Source organism: Pan troglodytes, chromosome 19 (assembly GCF_028858775.2).
Source record: "Pan troglodytes isolate AG18354 chromosome 19, NHGRI_mPanTro3-v2.0_pri, whole genome shotgun sequence".
In the NCBI taxonomy this organism is placed as follows: Eukaryota; Metazoa; Chordata; class Mammalia; order Primates; family Hominidae; genus Pan; species Pan troglodytes.
Window position 1 is genome coordinate 22,179,312 of NC_072417.2, and position 24,102 is coordinate 22,203,413.

The window sequence follows — 24,102 nt, forward strand, 5'->3', positions numbered from 1 at the left end:
CCGAAAATCCCACCCTACCACGAAGGCTCTAATAATTCTTAACTGATCATTCTTTTAACTGGTCACAATCACAGACACTGGTATATACTCAAATGAGGTGGCCATCAGTGACAACCATCTTCACCATAATATAGACATTAAGAACCTTTGTAACATTTAATGTTTCCCTCCAAGTAGTTCAAAAAATAAAAAGTCAATCACCTCAAATTATGAGGTACTAACAAATACACCAAATATGCTAAAGGTCGAAGGAACGGCACACTTTGTTGCATAAACCTAGTGGAAATCCAATTCAGAATTTCATGACTGAAGGTAGTTATTCCACATTTATAATACATTTTTTAAATTCCCAAGGGATGAGCATTTTTACCTTGCCTTATTTTTAGAACTACACATCACACTGCACATATCACATGACATGATGTAACTGTTAGCAAAGAAAATGGTCCAAACCATTGACAATGTACATGGTAAATCAGGATCAATGCATACTCAAGAACCACATTTCGTATTTACTTTAAAAAAAAGTTTCTTAATTCACAATGTTTTTTCAAATTGAAAAAATGTCTAGTAACCTATGTAGAAAAAACCAGAAATGTACTTTGTATTTTATAAAATAGGAGTTTACCCAATTATGGGAAAAACTGATATAAACAAACAGATAAAGGAATAACATACTTCTAAAACTACAGGATTAAAAGTAAAGATTTTCTAGATCAACACCGAAATGCTAATAAATACACTTAGCATTAGGCACAAAACAATTACTACTCAAAAGTATTCACTGTTGATAGGTTAAAAAAATAGTTTTAACTGACAACGCCTGTAGACAATTGAAATTTTCTAAATTGGTCAGACAGCATGCTAGAAAAGGAACCAAGTAGAGCCTATAGGAAAGGGGAAAGGGAAAACACACCCACTTAAGCCTTTGTAAATAGTGGTCCTTTAACTGACCCAAAAAGCAGAGAAAACAGAAATTACAGACCATCCTGACAAATGGAAAACATATTCTAACGTACTAGTTTCCATACTTGAAAGGACTTTCAAAACGAAGTTCAGTAGCAATCTATAACTATATCATGATTATGCAAGGCAAAGATTATGTAATTTTATCGTTTATTTTAAAATGTTCTCCGACTCTAAAACTAAAACAAGTAAAACGTTTTGATCTCGCCAAAGCGAAAAGGAAAGGTTCCTCTGAGCTGCAATTTAAAAATATAAACACACACCCCAAAACAAACAAAAAAACACAATGATTGCTAGCCACGTGACAAAGGAGATGGCAACACCAGGATTGTGAATGGAGGGGAGGGAGGCGAGGCTGGAGGAAAAGAGATTTCTCGGAACTTTGGGGACCGCGGGAGTCGGTCTGCCGACCCTAGGAGCACTAAACTCCAGCCCCTACGAGTTGTGCTTCTAACACCCTCAAGTACAGTTTTATTAATAAGTCACAGAAAATGCTCCAGTGACCTCCAGGATAAAGGGGGGTGGGGGGGGACCGAGGAAAAGGAAAGAGAGCAATTTAAAGTGGCGCCATCATGTCACCCCTTCTCCCCTAAAGCAATCAGTAAGCAATAGTTAAGTAGCACGTTTCTCTATAAATCCACATTGGGATTCCAACATTGGAAAACGAGAATTTTTAAGTAAGACACGGGAGTAGCGTTGTTTATCGTATGGAAAACAAACTATTTGCTAAGAATCAAAAGACCGTCAGCCGGAAAACAGGCCCCCAAAAAGGCAGTTAAGATTCCAACTCACTTAAAAGCAAATAAATGCCTCTTCCTCTTTAGTTTAAAAAAAAAAAAAAAAAAAGTCCGCCTGAGGGAGACTACATCTGAAAACGTAAGTGACCTGAATTTACAGGCAACAAAAATAATAAATGAAACAATCAGAGTTGTGATACAAACCGTGCAACGCGCCAAGATGTGTGTTTCGAGCAGAGAAAGGCCTTTTGCAGTCAAGAGAAGTTCAAGGCGAGAGCCAGAGTTTGTTTGGGGGGTTCTTTTACGGGAATAAATCATGTTCTTCAGGCCGCCTTTTTAAATAGAACGCCAAAGGAAAAGCTGGCGAACGAGGCGGCAGCTGCTGGGGAAGGGCCCCCGCACACCCCCGCCCTTGGGGCGACTCCCAGCCCGGACCCGCAGCAGGGGAGCCCGGAGAGGCCATTTAAAGTTCCGGGGGTTTTTTCTACCCTGCCCTGCCTTTCTAGTTACAACTAACAAAGAGAGAGAGAAATGGGAGCCACAGGGAGAGCGAGGAGAAGGAGAAAGGGCAGCAGGAGGAGGAGGAGAGGAGCAGCAGCAGCACCTACCACGTGATGGAGGAGCGTAGCCCGGGCGGATTCAGCCCCACAAAATGGGCGCAGTTTGCAAACAGCCCCCCGGCCTGGGCGCCGAGGGCCAGCGGCGGGCGGGGGCGCGCGACGGCGGCTCCGGCCCGGGCCCGCCGCTCTCCTCCCCCCGGCGCCCGGAGCCGCCCTGACTTTCCGGGCGGGGGGGGCGAGGCAGAGGGGGAGGGGAAGGCGGCGGCGGGGAGCGGCTGCTTTTTCTTCTCTTTCGGGCCCTTTCCCGGCCTTGCTCCGCACCGACGGGGCCCGAGCACGGCTGGAGACCGCAGCCCGGCCGGGAGGGCGGGCGGGCGGGGGCAGAGAGTGAAACCGCCCCCCCGCCCCGCACAAACAAGCACCGCCGTCTGCAGCCCGAACCCGCACCCAGGCCGCCACCCCCGGCCGCCTCTTTCCAGCCGGAGAGCGCGCTTCAGCCGCCCCCCGCGCCGCCGCGGCGAGACGAGTCGGCTTCGCTACGGTGCTCGGTTCTCCCGCCGGCTCGGCGAGCGGTGGCGGCGGTGGCGGCGGTGGCGGCGGCACTGGGAAAATGGCGGCCGAGCTCCTTTTCCCTCCCCCCCTTTAATCTGAAGCGGAGGGAGAATGGAGCGAGCGAGCGAGCGGGCGAGCGCCGGGGACACGGGGAGGAGGGACAGCAGCGCCTCCGCCGGCTGCGGCTGCGGCGGCGAAGGGCCGCTCCACCCCGGCGCGCCGCCAGGGGGCGCCCGCCGCGCCGCCCCCGCGGGCCGCCAGGAGGCGCGGCCGCCGCCGCCTCAGTCATGGCTCCTCGCCGTGGCCGATGTTTTTGTACCTCCATCTGCGGAGGCCGCGGCGCCCGGCCCCAGCTGCCCCGGACGTGCGGCGACGGCACGCAGCACTGCGGCAGGGGGAAGCCAGCCCTCGCTGCGGCCGAGGTGAGTCTAACCTGAGGCACTGACGCCGTCACATGCCCTCCGTGCTGGGGCCGGCGGTGCGGCTCGCCGGTTGAGGGGCAGGGCGGGCCGGCGCCGCGGAGCGAGAGGACGTGAGCGAGGAACTGTTTGCACTGTGTAGTAAAGAGGGTAAGGCCGTCGGCACCACACTATTCCAAGGCTAACCCTGCAGAAAGCTCCCTGACCAGTGAAGCGGCTTCCGCCGCCCGCCCTTTGTCCCTAGCAGCCAGCCTCGGTATACTGCAGCACGGCTGGGCACTAGCCCCAGCACCGCGCTCCGCAGCCACCAGAGTTGGGCGGGGTGGGGGGGGGTGCACGTAGTCACTGCGCAGGCCCCAGCCAGGGCCCGCGCCGGGCCAGCCCGGGAAGGGACAGCCGGGAGCCAGAGGGGAAGTCATGGCCCCGCCGGCGCCGGGCCCGCTGGGAACTGTAGTTTTCGTGAAGAAACACGCGTCTTGTTTTGGGTGTCATGGCTTGGCAGATCCGCCAAAACAGGCAAATGGCATTACACAATGAGTATTTATGCTTCCTGCCGCCACCAAAAGGAAGTTCACTGCCATGCTAAAAGTTTAACAAAGAACTCCATAAAGAAACACAAGTCTCACAACAAAAAGCCAACTTCCCACCTCGTTACCAGAGTTGGTTTAAAGTGGTGGCACCTTATCATTTCTCATGACCAGTTTATCAGTACAGAACTTTATATTGTCCCCAAAATAGGACCTTTAAAATAATGGAACCTTTCCTAGACTTAAAGAATTCATAAACATAATGTAATACAAAGTGTCACACAAAGTGTAATTCTACCACCCTTTAAAGTTGCCAAAAGATGAGTGGAGTATCTTGAGATTTAAAAGACTAATCTAGGATTCATCAAAACTAGCTTAAATGACTGAAGAAAAAATCGTTCAAATCATTAAATCATCAAATTCGGCAGATAAGAAGGGTATGTATGCTCTACTACCAAAAAGGAAGATGCAAAATGCTTCACACTTTTTTGTGGCTTACCAGAACCAATATCCGGCATTATACGTCACTTCTGCTCATCAAAAAACACCCTCACAGTCGTTACAGAACGGTTTTAGTCTTCCCACAAAGTTACACTAACTCACCTGCCCCTGCAACATCTGCACCTAGGTTTCTGCGAGTTTCCATTTGTACTCCTAAAATCACACTCTCAAGCATAGTCATAGTTCTCAAATACCAAAGGCAGGCAGTTTGCAGTCATAGGGTCAAATTACACAAAGAATAAACTAATATTTGTATACACATCCAAAAGAGGTCTTTAGTCTTGGATTTTTAATTTACAACCCTGGGGAAAAACTTTGACTTTTTTATTGTACACACATACACACATAAATAGTAATTCCACAAAATACAGTAGAAGGGTATTGGACCAACAGATGGCGAACTAGAGCTCCAATCTGAGGCTTCTGAAATCTAAATTAGCAGAATGAAAAATACCAAATAAGGCAAAGCCCTTTGCAGCGTATACTTAAATATTAAATTCAGACACACCATAACAAAATAATCTTACTGCTGCTCCAAATTTTTAAGACTCAACTGTCAGATTTAATTAGGCAACCAAATAAGCAAGATTATATGAAATATATTTTTCTAATGGATTAGGAGAAAACTGGAAAATGCTCATTTTTAAAACCATGTATTTGGGGCAACTATAAATTCCAGTTTCCCCTTTCCCTCATTGCTTAGTGCAAGAGTCAAGAGTTCACAGGGTTTATGGCACTTAAATCAGTCAACCTGTTGTATATTCTTATCTAAAATCAGACATCTTTCTTATTAGGCATCAACTTTTACTTTTATTTTTTTGACAGGGTCCTGCTCGGTTGCCCAGGCTAGAGTGCAGTGGTGCAATCAAACTCACTGCAGCCTCCCAGGCTCAGGCGATCCTACCTCAGCCTCTTGAGTAGCTGGCATTACAGGCATATGCCACCATGCCCAGCTGTTATTTTTTTCATTCCTTTTTGTTTTGGTAGATACAGAGTCTCCCTATGTTGCCCAGGCTGGTCTCGAACTCCTGGACTCGAGTGCTGGCATTACAGGCATGAGCCACCACACAAAAATCTTATGAAGAGAAGTAAATTTTCTTAAATTTCCCCCCCAAAAAAAGTGGATGTCCAAAAGGCTGATTGAAAACACCTACATACAAAATAAAACAAACAAAAAAAGATTTAAAGAAAAAGGCCTAGTGCAGCAGCTCACTCCTGTAATCCCAGCACTTTGGGAGGGTGAGGTGGGAGGATCACTTGAGCTCCGGAGTTAGAGACCAGCCTGGGCAACAGAGTGAGACCCTATCTCTACAAAAAAAATTTTTAATTAGCCAAGTGTGGTAGCATGTGCTTACAGTCCCAGCTACTCCAGAAGCTGAGGGGATTGCTTGAGCCTGGGAGGTCAAGGCTGCAGTGAGTCATGATCATGCCATTGTAGTCCAACCTGGGCAACAGAGCGAGACCATCTCAAAATGAAAAGTGATAAAAAAATAAAAACACCAACATATTTCAAATCACTCTTGGAATAGTCATGTTGACTCTCCAATATCCACTCTATTCTGATTAGTTTTAACCCATTCTCTTTGCCAATGATTGGTTAGGAATGGCCATGAGATGTGAGTAGAAGCCCCCTGGACAGCCTCCAAAAGAGAACTGTGAGAAAAGGTTCTTCAATCCTAAAAATGATGGAGGAAAAAACAGTCCCTCTTCCTCAGACAGTGACACCTCAAACTGCTACAGTCACCTTTGCAGCAAGCCTGAAGATGCCACCAACATCAAAGGGAATAGAGAGTTGGTCCTTGGTGATAGCATTAAGCCACTGTATCAACCAATCCTGACAATTTGTATGACTTCTGGATTTCCAGCCACATTACAACAATGTAACAATAAACATTTATTAATTGCTTAAGCCAATTTGAGTTAGGTTCCTTATATAATAAATGAAGTCAAAAAACAATGATTGAGTTCTAATGTTTTTTAGTATTTGTATCTTACTTTATGATTACAGTATTTTATATAACTAATCTTATTATTTCTTCCTCAGAAAAGACATTCCATGGCCAGGCATGGTGGCTCACACCTATAATCCCAGCACTTTGAGAGGCCAATGTGAGAGTATTGCTTGAGCCCAGGAGTTTGAGAACAGCCCAGGGAAAACAGCAAAACTTCATCTCTTCAAAAAATAAATAATAAAAAAATTTAGCCGGGGGTGGTGGCATACACCTGTAGTCCAAGCTACTCACAGGCTCAGGCAGGAGGATCACTTGAGCCCAGGAGGTCAAGGCTGCAGTGAACCATGATCACGCCACTGCAAACCAGCCTGGGCAACAGAGCAACACCCTGTCTCCAAAAAAAGAAAAAGAAAGGAAGGGAGGAAGGAAAGAAAGAAAAAAGGAAAAGGTATTCCCTCTTACACACAGCTCTGTACCCATCCATCTTTGTCTGTGTTCTCTCTACCTAGAAAAAGAGGACCATCCCTCATTACCACCATTCCTTGTTAATTCCTCTCTCCAATCCACCTACAACTCATGTTATCCTCTTATATTCCACCACACCACTGTTATCGTCTACTCACTTCACTTGACAATAATGTAGGCTGGGCGTGGTGGCTCATGCCTGTAATCCCAGCACTCCGGAAGGCCAAGGCAGGCAGATCACCTGAGGCCAGGAATTCGAGACCAGCCTGGCCAACATGGTGAAACCCCGCCTCTACTAAAAATACAAAAAGTAGCCAAGCATGGTGATGCACGCCTGTAGTTCCAGCTACTCGGGAGGCTGAGGCATGAGAATCACTTGAGCCCGGAAGGCAGAGGTTGCAGTGAGCCAAGATCACACCACTGCACTCCAGCCTAGGCGACAGAAGGAGACTCTGTCTCAAAAAAAGAACCAATAATGTACAGAGTTGGCACTACATTACCCTTGGTTAAATGCTCTCTGTAATTCCTCTGAGTTTGTTTTCATATACCAATCTTGCCACCTCAAGCCAGCCTGAAAGCCCTTGCAGGCAGGAACTGTGGTTGTTCTAATTTAAGATCTGTAACTCTCATCTATAGATAATAAACGTATTCCAAAAAGGCACTCTCTACCTTCCCTGCCACAGACCTTCTAAACAAGCCAGAAATTCCTAAACAGAATAATCTCACAAATTCAGTACCTCGTATGTCCAAACTAATCTCAAAAGGACAATGAATAACTTTTTTTGCACTTAAGAAAAAGCAATTATTATATATTAACTCAGGACAAGTTCTAAAGCCTAGGCCATTTAGTTTCAAAAGCACAGGGGCCCATTTTTTTGGTTACTTACCTAGGACCTAGCCCAGGGCCTGGCACAAAAGAGACACATCATAAGAACTGACTGAATAAATGAAAAAGGTAGAGTGTAGTACTTAAGCACACAGGACCTAGGTAGCCCGATTCTAATCCTGCCTCCCTCACTTATTCTTTGTGTTACTTTGGGCAAAGTATTACGTATTCTGCTCTGTAAAATGGAGATAGTAATACCACCTACCTCTTAAGTTTAACTATTATTATTAGTGAATGAAGCTATTTTCCACAGTTCTAAACTTTAAAGGTTAAAATCTGAGTGAAGCAAAAATCAGCACCTCTTTCCTAATTCAAACTTCAAACACCTATCTACTTAGGAGTTGGACCTACTTTAATTTAAAAAAAAAAAAAAAAAAAAAAAAGCCTGGATGTGGTGACTCACACCTGTAATTCTAGCACTTCGGGAGACCGAAGCAAGTGGATCACCTGAGGCCCGGAGTCTGAGACCAGCCTGGGCAACATGGTGAAACCCTGTCTCAACTAAAAATACAAAAATTAGCCTGGCATTGTGGCACATGCCTATAGTCCTAGCTACTTGGGAGGCTGAGGCAAGAGAATCGCTTGAACCCACAAGGTGGAGGATGCAGTGAGCCAAGATCGCACCACTGCACTCCAACCTGAGTGACAGAGCGGGACTCTGTTTCAAAAAAAAAAATCCCTGTCTAGACTCTAACAAACAATGTTTTCATTCATGAACTTAGATAACACTATATATAAAAATACTTTTAGCTCCCTAAAAACATATTCTGAGAATGATTATTTACAATCATAAATCTAATGCCACATTAAATACTTCAAATACATTTAATTCAACAAAAATCTAGTGAGTACCTATTAAGCTCAAGAATTTATTCTAGATATCACAGAAATGAACACATAAACCTATGTAAAAACCCATATGAAAATTATAAAAGAAACATCTTTAAGCTGAAACTGAGGCATGTTCTCACATTAATATTTAACCAGCTAAATATTAAATAGAAAGCCAGAGTCAACTAAACCAAAGTTAAGAAATTTAAGTCAAAAAATTTAGGATGTAGAAGGAATATGTTCAGCTGCCACATTTTATTAGTGTGAAAATGAGGCCAACAGAAAGAAGCCAGTTAAGAGATTGCCAAAGCGTCAAAGCTGGAATCAGGGTCTCTCAGTCTTCAATTCTCACTTTTCCCGCTTCTAATTCACCAGTGCTACTCACTTGGTGAACTGGATGTGCAAACATGCTAAAGGCATTAAACCTAAACCATACTACCTATTTCACAGTGTCACAAGTATAAAGATTTAGCCAAATGCAAGTAGAAGAAAATCCTCATACTGATTACAATGACTACAAAGCTCAGAAATCAAGATTTTTTTTCATTAAATGGAGGCCTTAACTGATTCAAAATATCATACAGTATTTTTATGTACTGACTGAATCCAGTAGAAACAAACTTTCAGTAAGATTAAACAAAAGCATTTCATAAATGGCAAAGTATTACAAGAATGCATAGCATTCCTTCATTTCAATCCAACCTAACAAGATATTTTCCTCCTCATACTACTGATACAAACTGCAGGATTTACATAAAGATACTATTTTGCCATCTCACCACAGAACTGACCCAATAATTCATACAAAAGAAAAACTATTAGGCAGCCTCCTAATTTAACTGTGTTAGTAATGAGAACAATACTGTTGTAGGTTAAACCTAAATGTACTAGTAAGTCTAGAAATAATTTACTTTAGGATAATTCAGAAGACAACATTAAAGCTCAGCTGAATACAATTATATCACTGAAAGAAACAAGTCAGGTTCTCTCAGGCCATCAGCTATTGTTAAAATCTAACACCCAAGATTGTTGGTCTTCTCCACAGTGGTGGATTTAATAGCAGCTACCAGCACTCATTTCTAGTGCAAGCAGTTTAAGCAGGATTTTATACGAACATTTTAATAAAGTTCCTCAATGAGTTTACACACACACACACACACACACACCCTGATTATTTTGGTGAATTTTAGTTAATTCTAATGTTTTTAACTTTAGTTTGGAATATTTTTAAATTCTCAAATAACTAGAATGTGTGGTTAACCCTGAACGTTCAATGACCAAACATAGAAAGAGTATTCTAATATACTGATTTTGCAGATTAAGCAATCTACGCAGGACCCAAACTTTTTATCAGATAATAAAGCTGAGTGTCAGAATTTGGCCAAAATGTACCAAGAAACTACCTGAGTTCTTTTCCAAAGGAAACATAAAGGTAAATATGCAGAACTTCAAGGCAGCTGTGAGCAGCCAAGTTGTGGAGGGCCTGACAAAAGTGAGTCAGAAGGGAAAATGTTCAAAGAGAAAAGGAGGCAGCAGGTGTACAAGGCAAAACACACCTTAAAAAATGTCTTTACAGGCTGGGTGCGGTAGCTCATGCCTGTAATCCCAGCACTTTGGGAGGCCAAGGTGGGCAGATCACGAGATCCGGAGATCGAGACCATCCTGGCCAACATGGTGAAACTCTGTCTCTACTAAAAATACAAAAAATTAGCTGGGCATGGTGGGGGGCACCCGTAGTCCCAGCTACTCGGGAGGCTGAGGCAGCAGAATGGCATGAACCTGGGAGGCGGAGCTTGCAGCGAGCGGAGATCACGCCAGTGCACTCCAGCCTGGGCGACAGAGCGAAACTCCGTCTCAAAAAAAAAAAACAAAATTATATATATATATATATATATTTTGTTTTTTGTTTGTTTGTTTGTTTGTTTTTACGTCAGTTGCTGATTCTAAGTTATGATGCAACTTGTAAAATCTTGTCCTGATGGCATGGCAAACCTAGGGACTTTGGAAGATGGCAGACCTGTTTCCTCCAATGAAGCAGCATACCATTCTTGGAAAGGGAATTACTTTTTTTTTTTTTTGAGACACAGTCTCACTCTGCTGCCCAGGCTGCCAGGCTGGAGTGCATGGCAAAATCTGGGCTCACCGCAACCTCCACCTCCTGGGTTCAAGCGATTCTCCTACCTCAGCTGCCCAAGTAGGTGGGACTACAGGCGCGTACCACCATGCCCGGCTAATCTTTGTATTTTTAGTAGAGACGGAGTTTCGCCATGTTGGTCAGGCTGGTCTCAAAATCCTGACCTCAGGTGATCCGCCCATCTCAGCCTGCCAAAGTACTGGGATTACAGGCGTGAGCCACCACGCCCAGCCTAGAACATTATTTTTAACCCACTAATTCTTGGATTCTTGAACTTGTTTCTATGTACACTCAGGAACATACAGCTACAAACGGGGAGTAACCAAAGCCACTGAATATATGCAGGAGCAACTTTTTTGGAGTATCAATTTAATCAAGGATTATAGTAAAATCAGATGTACTTTTGTTAAAATAAACACAAATATATTACAGGTTGACCATCCCTAATCTGAAAATTCAAAACCCTCCAAAATCTGAAACTTTTTGAGTGCCAACATGACACCTCAAATGGAAAATTCCACACGTGACACCTTTGCTTCTGATGGTTCTCTGAACCATCAGAAACACTGTTTATTTCAAGAACAAAATTATTTTAAATTTTGTATAAAACTGGTCGGTTGTGGTAGCTCATGCCTGTAATCCTAACACTTTGGGAGACCAAGATGGGAGGATCATTTGAGCCCTGGAGTTCAAAACCAGCCTGGGCAACATAGTGAGACCCTATCTCTGAAAAAAAAAAAAAATTAAGTCCAGGTGCAGTGGCTCAGGCCTGTAATCCCAACACTGGAAAGCCATGGCAGGTGAATCACTTGAGCTCTGGAGTTCAAGACCGGCCTGGGCAATGTAGCAAAACCTGTCTCTACCAAAAACACAAAAAATTAGCCAGGCATGGTGGCATGCACCTGTGGTCCCAGCTACACAGGAAGCCAAGGTGGGAGAATCACTTGAGCCTGGAAGGTGGAGGCTCCAGTGAGCAGAGATGGCGCTACTGCACTCCAACCTGGGTAACAGAATCAGACCCCATCTCAAACAAACAAAAAAATTAGCTGGGCTTGGCACCGTGCATCTGTACCAGTTAGTACCAGCTACCTGGGAGGCTGAGGCAGGAGAATGACTTGAGCCCAGGAGTTCTAGGCTGCTGTGAGCTAGGATCACATTACTGCACTCCAGCCTGGGCAACAGTATGAGACATCATCTCTTAAAGAAAAAGGTAAAAAAAAGAAATTATCTTCAGGCTATGTGCATAATGTGTACATGAAACATAGAATTTCATGTTTAGATTTGGATCCCATCTCCAAGATAGTACATTATGTACATGCAAACATCCCAAAATCTGAAAAATCTGAAATCCAAAAAACTTCTGGTCCCAAGCATTTCGGATAAGGGATATTCAATGTATACAGAGCAAAAGGCAAAATTCTCACTGTTTCAAGATAGAAAAGGAGTCCTCAGAGAGATATGTCCTGCTTGTAACAAACTGCTCCAAACAGCCCTAGACCCTGAAAAGTACTTTAAGGAAAGATAAAGAGGTACTGGTTTAGACCATTTATAGATAAATATGCATGGCTAAAACCCCTGAATGTAATCCTTCCAGGCAGAAGATAAAACCTGAAATCTAACGTATAAATTGTCATGGGTACAATATTATAAAAGAGACCATAAGTTACCGAGAACATGACTGGAATTCAGGAAATGCTAAAGGTCCTGTCTTATCTCTGTAACTCATTTACAAAGAAATCATGTATGATTTTCTCAACTGCAATCTTTTTTGTTTCTGAATTAGACTGACAAAAATTATAGAATATAATATTCAATATTTTCCACCATATTCCAAATTCTCACAATCACATTTAGACACAATTTTATCTAATGAAATGTGTCCCAAATGAACCAACTTTAACCAGCATCAGAAAAAATAAAATAAAATAGTTAAATGAAACTGTATCTTCTTTGGTATAAGAAGTCCTTCAGGCCAGACGTGGTGGCTCACATCTCTAATACTAGCACTTTGGGAGGCCGAGGCCAGTGGTTTGCTAGAACTCAGGAGTTCGAGACCAGCCTGGGCAACATGGTGAAAACCCGTCTCTACTAAAATACAAAAAATTAGCCAGGCGTGGTGGCATGCGCCTGTAGTCCCAGCTACTCGGGAGGCTGAAGCGGGAGAATTGCTTGAACCCGGCGGGAGGTAGAGGTTGCAGTGTCAGTGAGCTGAGATCGTGCCACTGCACTCCAGCCTGAACGACAGAGCAGACTCCGTCTCAAAAAAAAAGAAAGAAATCCTTCAGCACAGAGGGTAGGAAAAAACAACTACTCACACTTCCCAGAATACCTACCGTGGCAATACCAAAATATGACCATGCTTGTTAATATTTGGGCTAGGACATTAAATGTTTATAACATAACACAAACACTTGTAATCCAAATGTGAATGATTATCTTCAATTTTCAGTAAAATAAGACCCTATAAAAGCCCTACCATTAATATATATTCATTCATAAACATACTGAGTACCAGTGAATGTTAAACACTGTAGAATCTCTAAAGAAAGAATACTCGGTCACTTTATAAGCTATGTGGTAGTCAAGAAAAATCCTTTCTACTCATTGATACGTTAAATGATCAAAAAATCCAAAGCTAAAAAATGATCAGAGAACAATGAAAAAATTTTAGGGGCTTTATGCTTCCAATTCCATTTTCTTCTGGACTCCTTTCTGAAGCTTGCCTAAATCATCCCAGGAATGCTAAAATTGGGTGTTATTTATGGCGTAACCAAAATGAAATAACAAAGTAAGTACCCCAAATAAAACTAGGAGAAAAAATCCAGGGAACCAAGCAGGCAGTAAGGATCTAAAGTTCTATACTTGGAACCTCTACCCTGAATGTTAAATAATAGATGTTTTTTAAATAGTTGACTACCAAGTGTGGTGGCATGTGCCTGTAATCCTAGCTACTTGGGAGGCTGAGATGGAGAGACTACTTGAGCCTAGGAGTTCTAGACTAGTCTGGACAAATAGCAAGACCCTGTCTCACGGGTGGGGGAGCGGGGGAAGGCAACCAAGCTGGGTGTGCCATGTGCCTCTAGTCCCAGCTACTTGGGAGGCTGAGGCAGGAGGAGTGCTTGAAACCATAGGCCACTGTACTCCAGCCTAGGCAACATAGGAAGACCCTATCTCTAAAACAAACATAAACAAAAAGGCCAGGTGTGGTGGCTCACACCTGTAATCCCAGCACTTGAGGAGGCCGAGTTGGGAGGATCACTTGAGGTCAGGAGTTCGAGACCAGCCTGGCCAACATGATAAAATTTTTGTATCTTTAGTCTCTACTAAAAACAAAAATTAGCTGAGTGTGGTGGCAGGGGCCTGTAATCCTAGCTACTTGGGAGGCTGAGGCATAAGAATCATTTGAACCTGGGAAGTGGAGGTTGCAGTGAGCGGAGATCACACCACTGCACTCCAGCCTGGGTAACAGAGCCAGACTCTATCTCAAAAAAACAAACAGTTATATCTTTAATTATTATCTTCATTCAGTAATTAGGCAATTAGAATTTACAATTGCTAAATGAATGTTCAAAGTTCAACCAAAATTAGTCCAAGATGAAGCCAAGAACACATCTCAACTCATTCAATAAAGCCATTATTACTCTGATGCCAAAACCAGACACAGATATCACAAGACAACTACAGACCAATATATCTTATGAATACAGATGTAGAAGTCCTCAACAAAGCAAAATGAATCCAGCAACATATTAAAAGGCTTATACACCATTGCTAAGTATGACGTAATCCCAGGGATTCAAGGTTGGCTTAACTTCTGAAAATCAATTAATGTAATACACCATATTAATAAAGGATACAAACCACATGATCATTTGAATAGATGCAGAAAAAGCACTTAACAAAATCCAACATGCTTTCATGATAAAAACACTCAACAAAGTAGAAATTGAAGAAAACATCTTCAATCTAATAAAAAATACCTATGGGGGAAAAAAAGAATACCTACAAAAACCCCATAGCTAAAATCATACTTAATGGAGAAAGCCTGAATGCTTTCTCCCTCAGGTCAAGAACAAAACAAGGATATCCACTCTTACCACTCTGTTTAACACTGCACTGAAGGTTATGGCCAGGGCAAATAGGCAAGAAAAAGAAATAAAAATCATTCAGGCTTAAAAAAAAGAAGGAAAACTACCTTTATTTGCAGATGATATAATCTTGTATATAGAAAATCCTAAGAAAATCCCACAAATAAACTATTAGAGCCAATAAACACATCCAACACAGTTACAGGATACAAGCTCAATATACAAGTAGTAATCATATTTCTATACACAAGCAATAAGCAATCTGAACATGAAAAGTTTTTTAAAATTCCACTTACAATAGCATCCCCCCCCGCCAAAAAAAAGACTTAGAAAGCCAAGCACGATGGCTCACACCTGTAATCCCAGCACTTTGGGAGGCCGAGGCAGGCGGATCACTTGAGGTCAGGAGTTCAAGACTAGCCTAGCCAACGTGGTGAAACCCCATCTCTACTAAAATACAAAAATTAGTTGGGTGTGGTGGCAGGTGCCTGTAATCCCAGCTACTCAGGAGGTTGAGGCAGTGGAATCACTTGAACCCAGGAGGCGGAGGTTGCAACGAGCCGAGATCGCACCACTGTACTTTAGCCTGGGTGACAGAATGAGACACTGTCTCAAAAAAAAAAAAAAAAAAAAAAGACTTAGAAATAAATTTAACAAAAGCAATGACAATCTTATACTCTGAGATATATAAAAATTGCAAAAGAAGTTAAAGAAATCCTAACTAAATGGAAAGGCCAGGTGTGATGGCTCACACCTGTAATCCCAGCACTTTGGTAGACTGAAGTGGGTGGGCTGCTTGAGTGCAGAAGTTCAGGATCAGACTAGGCAACAAGGCAAGAACTCATCTCTACAAAAATACAAAAATGAGCTAGATGTGGTGGCATGCACCTGTAATCCTAGCTGCTTGGGGGGCTGAGGAGGGAAGATCACTTGAGCCTAGTAGGTTACAGCTGCAGTGAGCCATGATTGCATTACTGTACTTCACTGCAGCCTGGATGACAGAACAAGACTGTGTCCCCCCCCCAAAAAAAAAAAAAAAAAAAGGAAAGACATCCCATGTTCATGGATGAGAATGGATCAGAAGATATAACTCTGTTAAAATGGCAATATTCCCTAAATTGATCTACAGAATCAATGTGATCCCAGCATACTCAAAAGAAATTTGAATAGGAAAAACAAAGTTGGGGGACTCACACTTCCTGATTTGAAAACATAATTCAAAGCTATGGAAATCAAGACAGTGTGGTAGTGGCATAAGGATAAACATACAGATCAATGGAATATAAGTGTGGGTTCAGAAATAAACCTTTACACTGACAGTCAATTGATTTTTTGACAAAAATGCCAAGACAATTCAGTGGAGGAAAGAATGGTCTTTTTAAGCCAAGTGCTGTAGCTGACACCTGTAATCCCAGCATTTGGGGAGGCTGAGACAGGAGGATTGCTTGAGGCCAGGAGTTTGAGACTAGCCAGGGCAACAAAGCAAGACCCCCATCTCTACAAGAAACAAACAATGGTCTTTTCAACAAACCATGCTGGGACAACTGAATATTCACATGCAGTAGAATGAAGCTGGACCACTATATCTCACACCATACACAAAAATTAATTCTAATTAAATTTAAACATGGATTATAGACCTAAATGTAACAGCTAAAACAATAAAATTCCTAGAAGAAAACAAAGCTAATCTTCATTTCATTTGGTGGCCTGACATCAAAACCACATGCAACAAAGGAAAAAACAAGTAAATTTGGCTTCATCAGAATTATAACATTTTGTACATTAAAGGACACCATCAAGAAATTGAAAACACAACCCATAGATGGGAGAAAATATTTGCAAATCATGTATCTCACAAGGGATTTGTATCTAGTATATTTAAAGAACTCTTACAACTCAACAATAAAAAGAGAATCCAATTTTAAAATGGGCAAAGGCTGAGCATGGTGGCTCACACCAGAAGGAGAGGATCCCTTGAGGCAAGGATTTTGAGACCTGCCAGAGCAATATAGCAAGACCCTGTCTCTACAAAATAAATTAATAATAATAATTAAAAAAACAATTAGCCAGGCATGGTGGCACACACCTGTAGTCCTAGCTACTCAGGAGCTTGAGGCAGAAGGAACCCTTGAGTCCAGGAGTTTGAAGTTCCAGAAACTATGATTGGGCCGGGTGCGGTGGCTCACGCCTGTAATCCTAGCACTTTGGGAGGCCAAGGCGGGTGGATCATGAGGTCAGGAGTTCAAGACCAACCTGGCCAAGATGGTGAAACCCCATCTCTACTAAAAATACAAAAATTAGCTGGGCGTGGTGGTGGGTGCCTCTAATCCCAGCTACTTGGGAGGCTGAGGCAGAGAATCACTTGAACCCAGGAGGCAGAGATTGCAGTGAGCCAAGATAGTGCCACTGAACTCCAGCCTGGGTGACAGAGCAAGACTCCATCTCCAAAAAAAAAAGAAAACTACGATTGGCCACTGCACTCTAGCCAGAGTGACAGAGCAAGACCTAGCCTAAAAAACAATAGGTGTATAAAAATAAAATTAAAATGTGCAGAGAATTTAAATAGACATTTCTCCAAAGAAGATATATGAATGGCCAATAAGCACATGAAAAGATCTCATCAGGTTGAGCACAGGGGATCAGGCCTGTAATCCCAACACTTCGGGAGGCCAAGGTGCGGGGACTGCTTGAGCTCAGGAGTTTGAGACCAGCCTGGGCAACATGGTAAAACCCCATCTCTACAAAAAATACAAAAAGGCCAGGTACAGTGGCTCATGCCTTTAATCCCAGCACTTTGGGAGGCTGAGGCGGGTGGATCACCTGATGTCAAGAGTTTGAGACCAGCCTGGCCAACATGGTGAAACCCCGTCTCTACTAAAAAGACAAAAATTAGCCAGGTGTGATGGTAGGCGCCTGTAATACCAGCTACTGCGGAAGCTGAGGCAGGAGAATCACTTGAACCTAGGAGGCGGAGGTTACAGTGAGCCGAGATCACACCACTGCACTCCAACCTGGGTGAAAGAGCAAAAGTCCGTCTCAAAAAAAAAAAAAGTTTCAAAGATAAAACAAAAATCTTGTTAAAGATAAATACACGAGATGCTAAAGAAATAATCTACTTCTTCAAGTCATGCTATCAATTTGCACCAAAATTTTCATTTCCTATGTGTAGGTGTTGAGGGTCTTGTACCCATGATAAATGACATACACCTGTTCTGGGCTGACTTTTGTTCCTCAAAAGAGATATATAGTACTCCAAGGGGCTGGGCACAGTGGCACATGCCTGTAATCCCAGCACTTTGGAAGGTCAAGGCCACAGCATCGCTTGAGCTCAGGAATTCAATATCAGCCTGGGCAACATGGCAAGACCCCGTCTCTACTAAAAATATAAAAAAATAGCCAGGTGTGGTAGTGCACACCTGTAGTCCCAGCTACCCGGGAAGCTGAGATGGGAGGATTGCTTGAGCCTGGGGTTTAGGGGGCTGGAGGTTGCAGTGATCCAAGTGCCACTGCACTCCAGCCTGGATGACAGAGGGAGACCCTGTCTCAAAAAAAAAAAAAAAAAAAGATATGTAGTACTCCTAACATTCAGCACCTCAGAACCTGATCTTAGAGACAGGATCTTCAGGCCAGGTGGCTTCCCTTCCTCTCCGCGTCAGTCTGTCCCACCTCAGCTCAGCCCACCGGAGACGGAGGGTGCAGGAACCTGGAGGCAGAGGTTGCAGGAAGCCGAGATCCTGCAACTGCACTCCAGCCTGGGCGACACAGCAAGACTCCGTCTCAAAAAAAAAAAAAACCTTACAACAAAATGATGCAGCCCGGGCGCAGCGGCTCACGCCTGTAATCCCAGCACTTTGGGAGGCCGAGTGGGGCGGATCATTTGAGGTCAGGAGTTCGAGACCAGCCTGGCCAACATGGTGAAATCCTATCTCAACTAAAAAAAAAACAAAAACTACAGAAATTAGCCAGGCGTGATGGCACATGCCTGCAGTCTCAGCTGCTTGGGAGGCTGAGGCAGGAGAATTGCTTGAACCCGGGAGTCGGAAGTTGCAGTGAGCCGAGATTGCGCCATTGCACTCCAGCCTGAGTGACAAAAGCAAAACTCCATCTCAAAAAAAAAAGAAAATGCAAAGTCACCTAAGAGACAGTTTAAATACATAAAAAGCTCGATGCCAAATAAAACTGGATGGGTCACTTGATAAGTGGGATTGATAAAAAGCAAGACAGCTGATATTATATAATTCTTATTTGCTTCGATATTTACTGGGGAAGGTAGAGGGGAAAAGCTATCTAAATTACTCTTAATAAGCATACAAATCTCTAATAGTGAATCAAATGCATCATTAAGTATACTAAATTCCTCAAACTGATATGTCAGATGTCAGGTAGTCATGAAGACCCAAAATAGTCTCTATGGGTTTTTTGTTGTTGTTTTTTTGAGACAGAGTCTCACTCTGTTGCCCAGGCTGGAGTGCAGTGGCACCATATCGACTCACTGCAACCTCTGTCTCCCGGGTTCAAGCCATTCTCCCACCTCAGCCTCCCAAGTAGCTGGGATTACAGGCATGTGCCACCACATTTGGCTGATTTTTGTATTTTTAGTAGAGACAGGGTTTCACTATGTTACCCAGGCTGTTCTCAAACTCCTGACCTCAAGTGATCCACCCAACTCGGCCTCCCAAAGTGCTGGGATTTCAGGTGTGAGCCACCACGACCAGCCCCTTCTCTGTGTTTTAAAGGCATTTAAGTATAAATTATTAAACTGCAGGACAGAACATATTAGCTGACGGTCATATGAGTGACCTTCTCTAAATGCCAGGAGGATAGAATCCACTTTTCCTTTATCAATATTTTCCTTGCTCAACTTCTGGCATATTAGGTACTCAATAAGTATGTGCTGAACCAAAACGAACAAAAAAATGCTGTCATCAAAGTAACTTCCATCTACTAAAGTAGGCTGCAACTTCAAACTGCCCAAACTAGCAAATCTCTAATAAAGATGGGCTCAGAAGACATATCAGCATGAATAACCTTCTGAGGAAAAGACAACATGGATTCTAAAAGTGGAAATCACACCACACCAGTTCACCCAAATTCTCTGAGAAAATAAATATGTGTGGCTGGGTGACGGTGGCTCATGCCTGTAATCCCAGCACTTTGGGAGGCTGAGGCGGGTGGATCATGAGGTCAGGAGATCGAGACCATCCTAGCCAACATGGTGAAACCCCAACTCTACTAAAAATACAAAAATTAGCTGGGTGTGGTGGTGAGCACCTGTAGTCATAGCTACTCGGGAGGCTGAGGCAGGAGAAACGCTTGAACCCGGGAGGCGGAGGTTGCAGTGAGCCGAGATCGCACCACTGCACTCCAGCCTGGGCAACAGAGTGAGACTCTGTCTCAAAAAAAAAAAAGAAAGAAAAGAAAATAAATATGTGAATATAATTTACGTGAGCTTTCACAAAACTCTTGATAAGATTCTAAATTAAAGTTTTTTTTTAAAGACCTGAGTGGCCACAGGATGAGAACATTTACTGTAGACTGGACATAACTGAGACACAGAAAATTATAGGTAGATGCTGAGGTACTTCCCCAAATGAAGAAGTAAAAACAGAAGATTGAAAATTTTTTTAGAAATGCTATATTTAACATTTTAATATATTGTACAAAAAATATACAGAGAATTCCCCATTTTGCAGATGGGATGATGAGATTCCTAATAATGAAATACCACATGAGTTGGAAAAATAAGGGAACGGAGTGATGGAAAGGGTTTCTAAATATATTAAATGAGAAACATTTGCAAAAACTAAGATTTATATTCAGCTTAGAGAATGCTTTGGCAAGTATAAAAGCTGTCTAAATATGTGAAGGGTTATCTAGCAGAAGACAAACCAGACTTGCTCTAAGCAGTTCCCGTGTAGACAAAATTGGGCCCAAAGTGGCAATTCCAGAAGGGCACGCTTCAACTCAAGCTTTCTAACCATCAGACCTAACTAAAAAGGTGGTTCTTACCTTGGATTACCTCTAAGAGCCCACTGAGATATGAGAGTTAAAAAATTACATGCGAGGAAATGGCAGGTATGTTACAGCATGGACAAATGAAAAGTAGGGCATTTACAGGAAAAAAAATCTAAGCTATACTTAAAAGACTCATGCCTTCAAGTCAAAAAAGGAATTTTTGAATAATTATAGAATATTCCCTAAAGACAATGTGATGTTCTACGCAAAAAAAAAAAAAAAAAAAAAAAAAGGAAAGAAAGAAAAAGAAAAGGGAGGGAGGGAGGACCAAATCCTATTAGGAAAAAACTGTAAATCACGGGTGCCCAATCGTTTGGCTTCCCTGAGCCACACTGGAAGAAGAGCTGTCTTGGGCCACACATAAAATACACTAAAGTAACAATAGCTGATGAGCTAAAAAAGAAAATCTTAAAAAAAATCTCATAATGTTTTAAGAAAGTTTACAGATTTGTGTTGGGCCACATTCAAAGCTGTCCTGGGCCGCATGCAGCCTGTGGGCCATGGGTCGGACAAGCTTGCTGTAAATAGAACATATTTTCTTATCCTTCTACCAAATCACAGTGTAGTTATAACTAAAATGCAGTTCTGAGTAGTTATCATAAATCCAGAAAGGGAAAGCAATGCTGACAAAGATCCTGGAAGGAGGTTTCACTGGAGATTAAATTAAAAAGTCAAGCATCTTCAGTTGAGAAACATGAAAGCAAAGGGGCAATGTGATCAAAATCAGAAAACGTATCAATATGGTAAATACTAATTTATTCACCTTTTATGCTTGAAAAGTATTTCTTTCTATAACAGATAAAAGAAACTTGCGGATTGTGTTACCACAATCTACAAGTTAAAAATAGATTCAAGTGCTTGGATAAATGTATGTATATTAGGTCCATTCAGGTCCTACAGGATAGAAGTGCTATCAGACGTGAGGCCCTAAATTTCTGAGGTTAACATCTTAACAGATAACAATGTTTCACCTGAAAACATCACTTGGTGCCAATTTAGACAGAACAATTGGTTGGACAGACCCCTGACAGACAGACTCAAGGAGGCTGGTTGGTATAGACTTCCTTCCATTCTTTTACCTCGGTATGTATGTGTGTGTAATATATACATACATATTATACTAGAACATATATACATTCCTTATCTTTATACACTTAGAATGCTCCTTATATAGCTCTGCACCCTGAATTTTTCATTTATCATTTACTCAACATCCTAAGACATTAAAAATTCTTTTTTTTTTTTTTTAGACAGAGACTTGCTCTGTCACCAGGCTGGAGTGCAGTGGCACCATCTCAGCTCACTGCAACCTCCGACTCCCTGGTCCAAGCAATTCTCCTGCCTCAGCCTCCTGAGTAGCTGGGATTTCAGGCACGTGCCACCACGCCCAGCTAATTTTTGTATTTTTAGTAGAGATGGGATTTCACCATGTTGGCCAGGACGGTCTCGATCTCCTGACCTCATAATCCGCCCGCCTTGGCCTCCTGAAGTGCTGGAATTACGGGCATGAGCCACCGCACCCGGCCAGAAAAATTCTTTCAAATACTATTCCATGGTTGTAAATGTCCATCCTTAAATATACCATGATTTATTTTCCTATAAATCTTGCTGCTCATTTAGGTTTATTCTCAATTCTCACTAATATGAATAATGTTACAATGAACACCTTTGTTCACAAATCTTTCTATATATCTTAATTTTTCCCCTTTAGGATAAATTCCTAGATGTGCAATTACTGAATTAAAGAATGTTTTAATTTTGCCAATATATGTTGCCAAAATATCTTTCAAAAAAACTAGGCCCAATGCACACTCCACTAGCAGTTTCAGAGATTGCCCCCTCACCACCTTCGACAGCACAGTCAACTGTAAATCTGATAGGTTAAAAAAAGAGTATGTCATTTAATCTGCATTCCTTTGATTACTTATCAGGATAAAAATGTTTCTCATATGCTTCTTGGTCATTTGTATTTCTTCCTTATGAACTCTGATCATGTTCTTTGCCAGCAAAACTTTTCTTTCTCTTGGCCGACAAACTTTCTGTGGAAAACCAGTTGAGATGGAATCATTTAAATATCAGCAACTGCAGCTCCCCCTGCTGACCGATAAATTACCACCACCATCAAGTGCCCAGTAAAAAAAAGTGAGCTAGAACCATACGCTTGCCTGTCTTCTGGGCTGCTGCTACAAATACAAATTATACACGGTAATAAAAAAGAAAATACTGTGTATCTAAACTCATACTTAACAGAGCTGTGATGGAGAAGGCAAGGGGGACAAGCATTTTGTTTTTGTTGTTGTTGTTGTTGTTTTTTGAGACGGAGTCTCGCTCTGTGGCCCAGGCTGGAGAGCAGTGGCGTGATCTCAGCTCACTGCAAGCTCCGCCTGCCGGGTTCACACCATTCTCCTGCCACAGCCTCCCGAGTAGCTGGGACTACAGGCACCCAACACCACGCCCGGCTAATTTTTTTTTTTTTTTTTAATTTTTAGTAGAGACGGGGTTTCACCATGTTAGCCAGGATGGTCTTGATCTCCTGACCTCGTGATGGGCCCGCTTCGGCCTCCCAAAGTGCTGAGATTACAGGCGTGAGCCACCGTGCCCGGCCCAAACGTTTTCTAATGTGCAGGAACTAGGCGGGGTGCAGTGGCTCACACCTGTAATCCCAGTACTTTGTGGAGGCCGAGGTGGGTGGATCACCTGAGGTCAGGAGTTCAAGACCAGCCTGGCCAACATGGTGAAACCCTGTCTCTACTAAAAATATAACAATCAGCCGGGTGTGGTGGCACGTGCCTGTAGTCCAAGATACTCAGGAGGCTGAGGAACGAGGATTGCTTGAACCCGGGAGGTGGAGGTTGCAGTGAGCCGAGACTGCGCCACTGCACTCCAGCCTGGGCAACAGAGTGAGACTCCATTTAAAAAAAAAAAAACTAATATGCAAGAACTAATGTCACAAACAATTCTAAAAATCAATTCCCTGCCAAATATACTACCTGGCATATATAAACATCACAGGCCTAAATATTCATTTCCCTATACTTTAACTATGTGAAAACACTCTAAATTACCAAATGACACTGTGTGGTCAGCAAACTAGTTCTCTTTTTCCAAAAGCAAAAACAACAAAAACACTTTTGCCCTTTAGCATTCAAAGAAAGAGTATTAAAAATCTTAATTCTTGACAATCCTTATTCCAAAGTTGCTCGCACTTATCAGACTGGGACCAATAGATCCAAAGAGTAAGGCCAAGACTGGCAAATGCATGTGACTCTCAGCTTTTCCACTGATACCCTCCTAAAGATGCATGTCCCAAGTCCAGCAATACAGTCTTTAACACTCATTTACTAAGTGCCATCAAGAGCAAGCAGTGATGGCCGGGTATGGTGGCTCACGCCTGTAATGCCAGCACTTTGGGAGGCTGAGGGGGGTGGATCACCTGAGGTCAGGAGTTCGCGACCAGCCTGACCAA

General features: G+C 42.7%; 2 protein-coding genes across 28 annotated transcripts in view; one reads left to right on the plus strand and one right to left on the minus strand.

The window, feature by feature from the left end:
- Positions 1-24,102, minus strand: part of KANSL1 (KAT8 regulatory NSL complex subunit 1) — a 195,250-nt gene that overhangs the window by 159,903 nt on the left and 11,245 nt on the right. For 5 of the 27 annotated variants that reach the window (XM_054671342.2, XM_054671349.2, XM_054671344.2 and 2 more), the window contains exon 1: positions 1,908-2,499. The exons of 17 other annotated variants lie outside the window; for them this stretch is intronic. The gene's annotated coding sequence lies outside the window, so the exon portion shown is untranslated. Of the gene's footprint in view, positions 1-1,907; positions 2,918-24,102 lie in introns of those variants that run through there. 5 more of the 27 variants (XM_054671339.2, XM_054671345.2, XM_054671347.2 and 2 more) reach the window with 2 other exon arrangements.
- LOC736099 (atherin-like) lies at positions 2,497-6,219 on the plus strand (the record flags this gene model as incomplete). The annotated part of the gene is made up of 2 exons (XM_024350526.3): positions 2,497-3,237; positions 5,864-6,219. Coding segments are annotated over 2 exons (753 nt in total), but the record flags the coding sequence as incomplete, so codon positions are not given.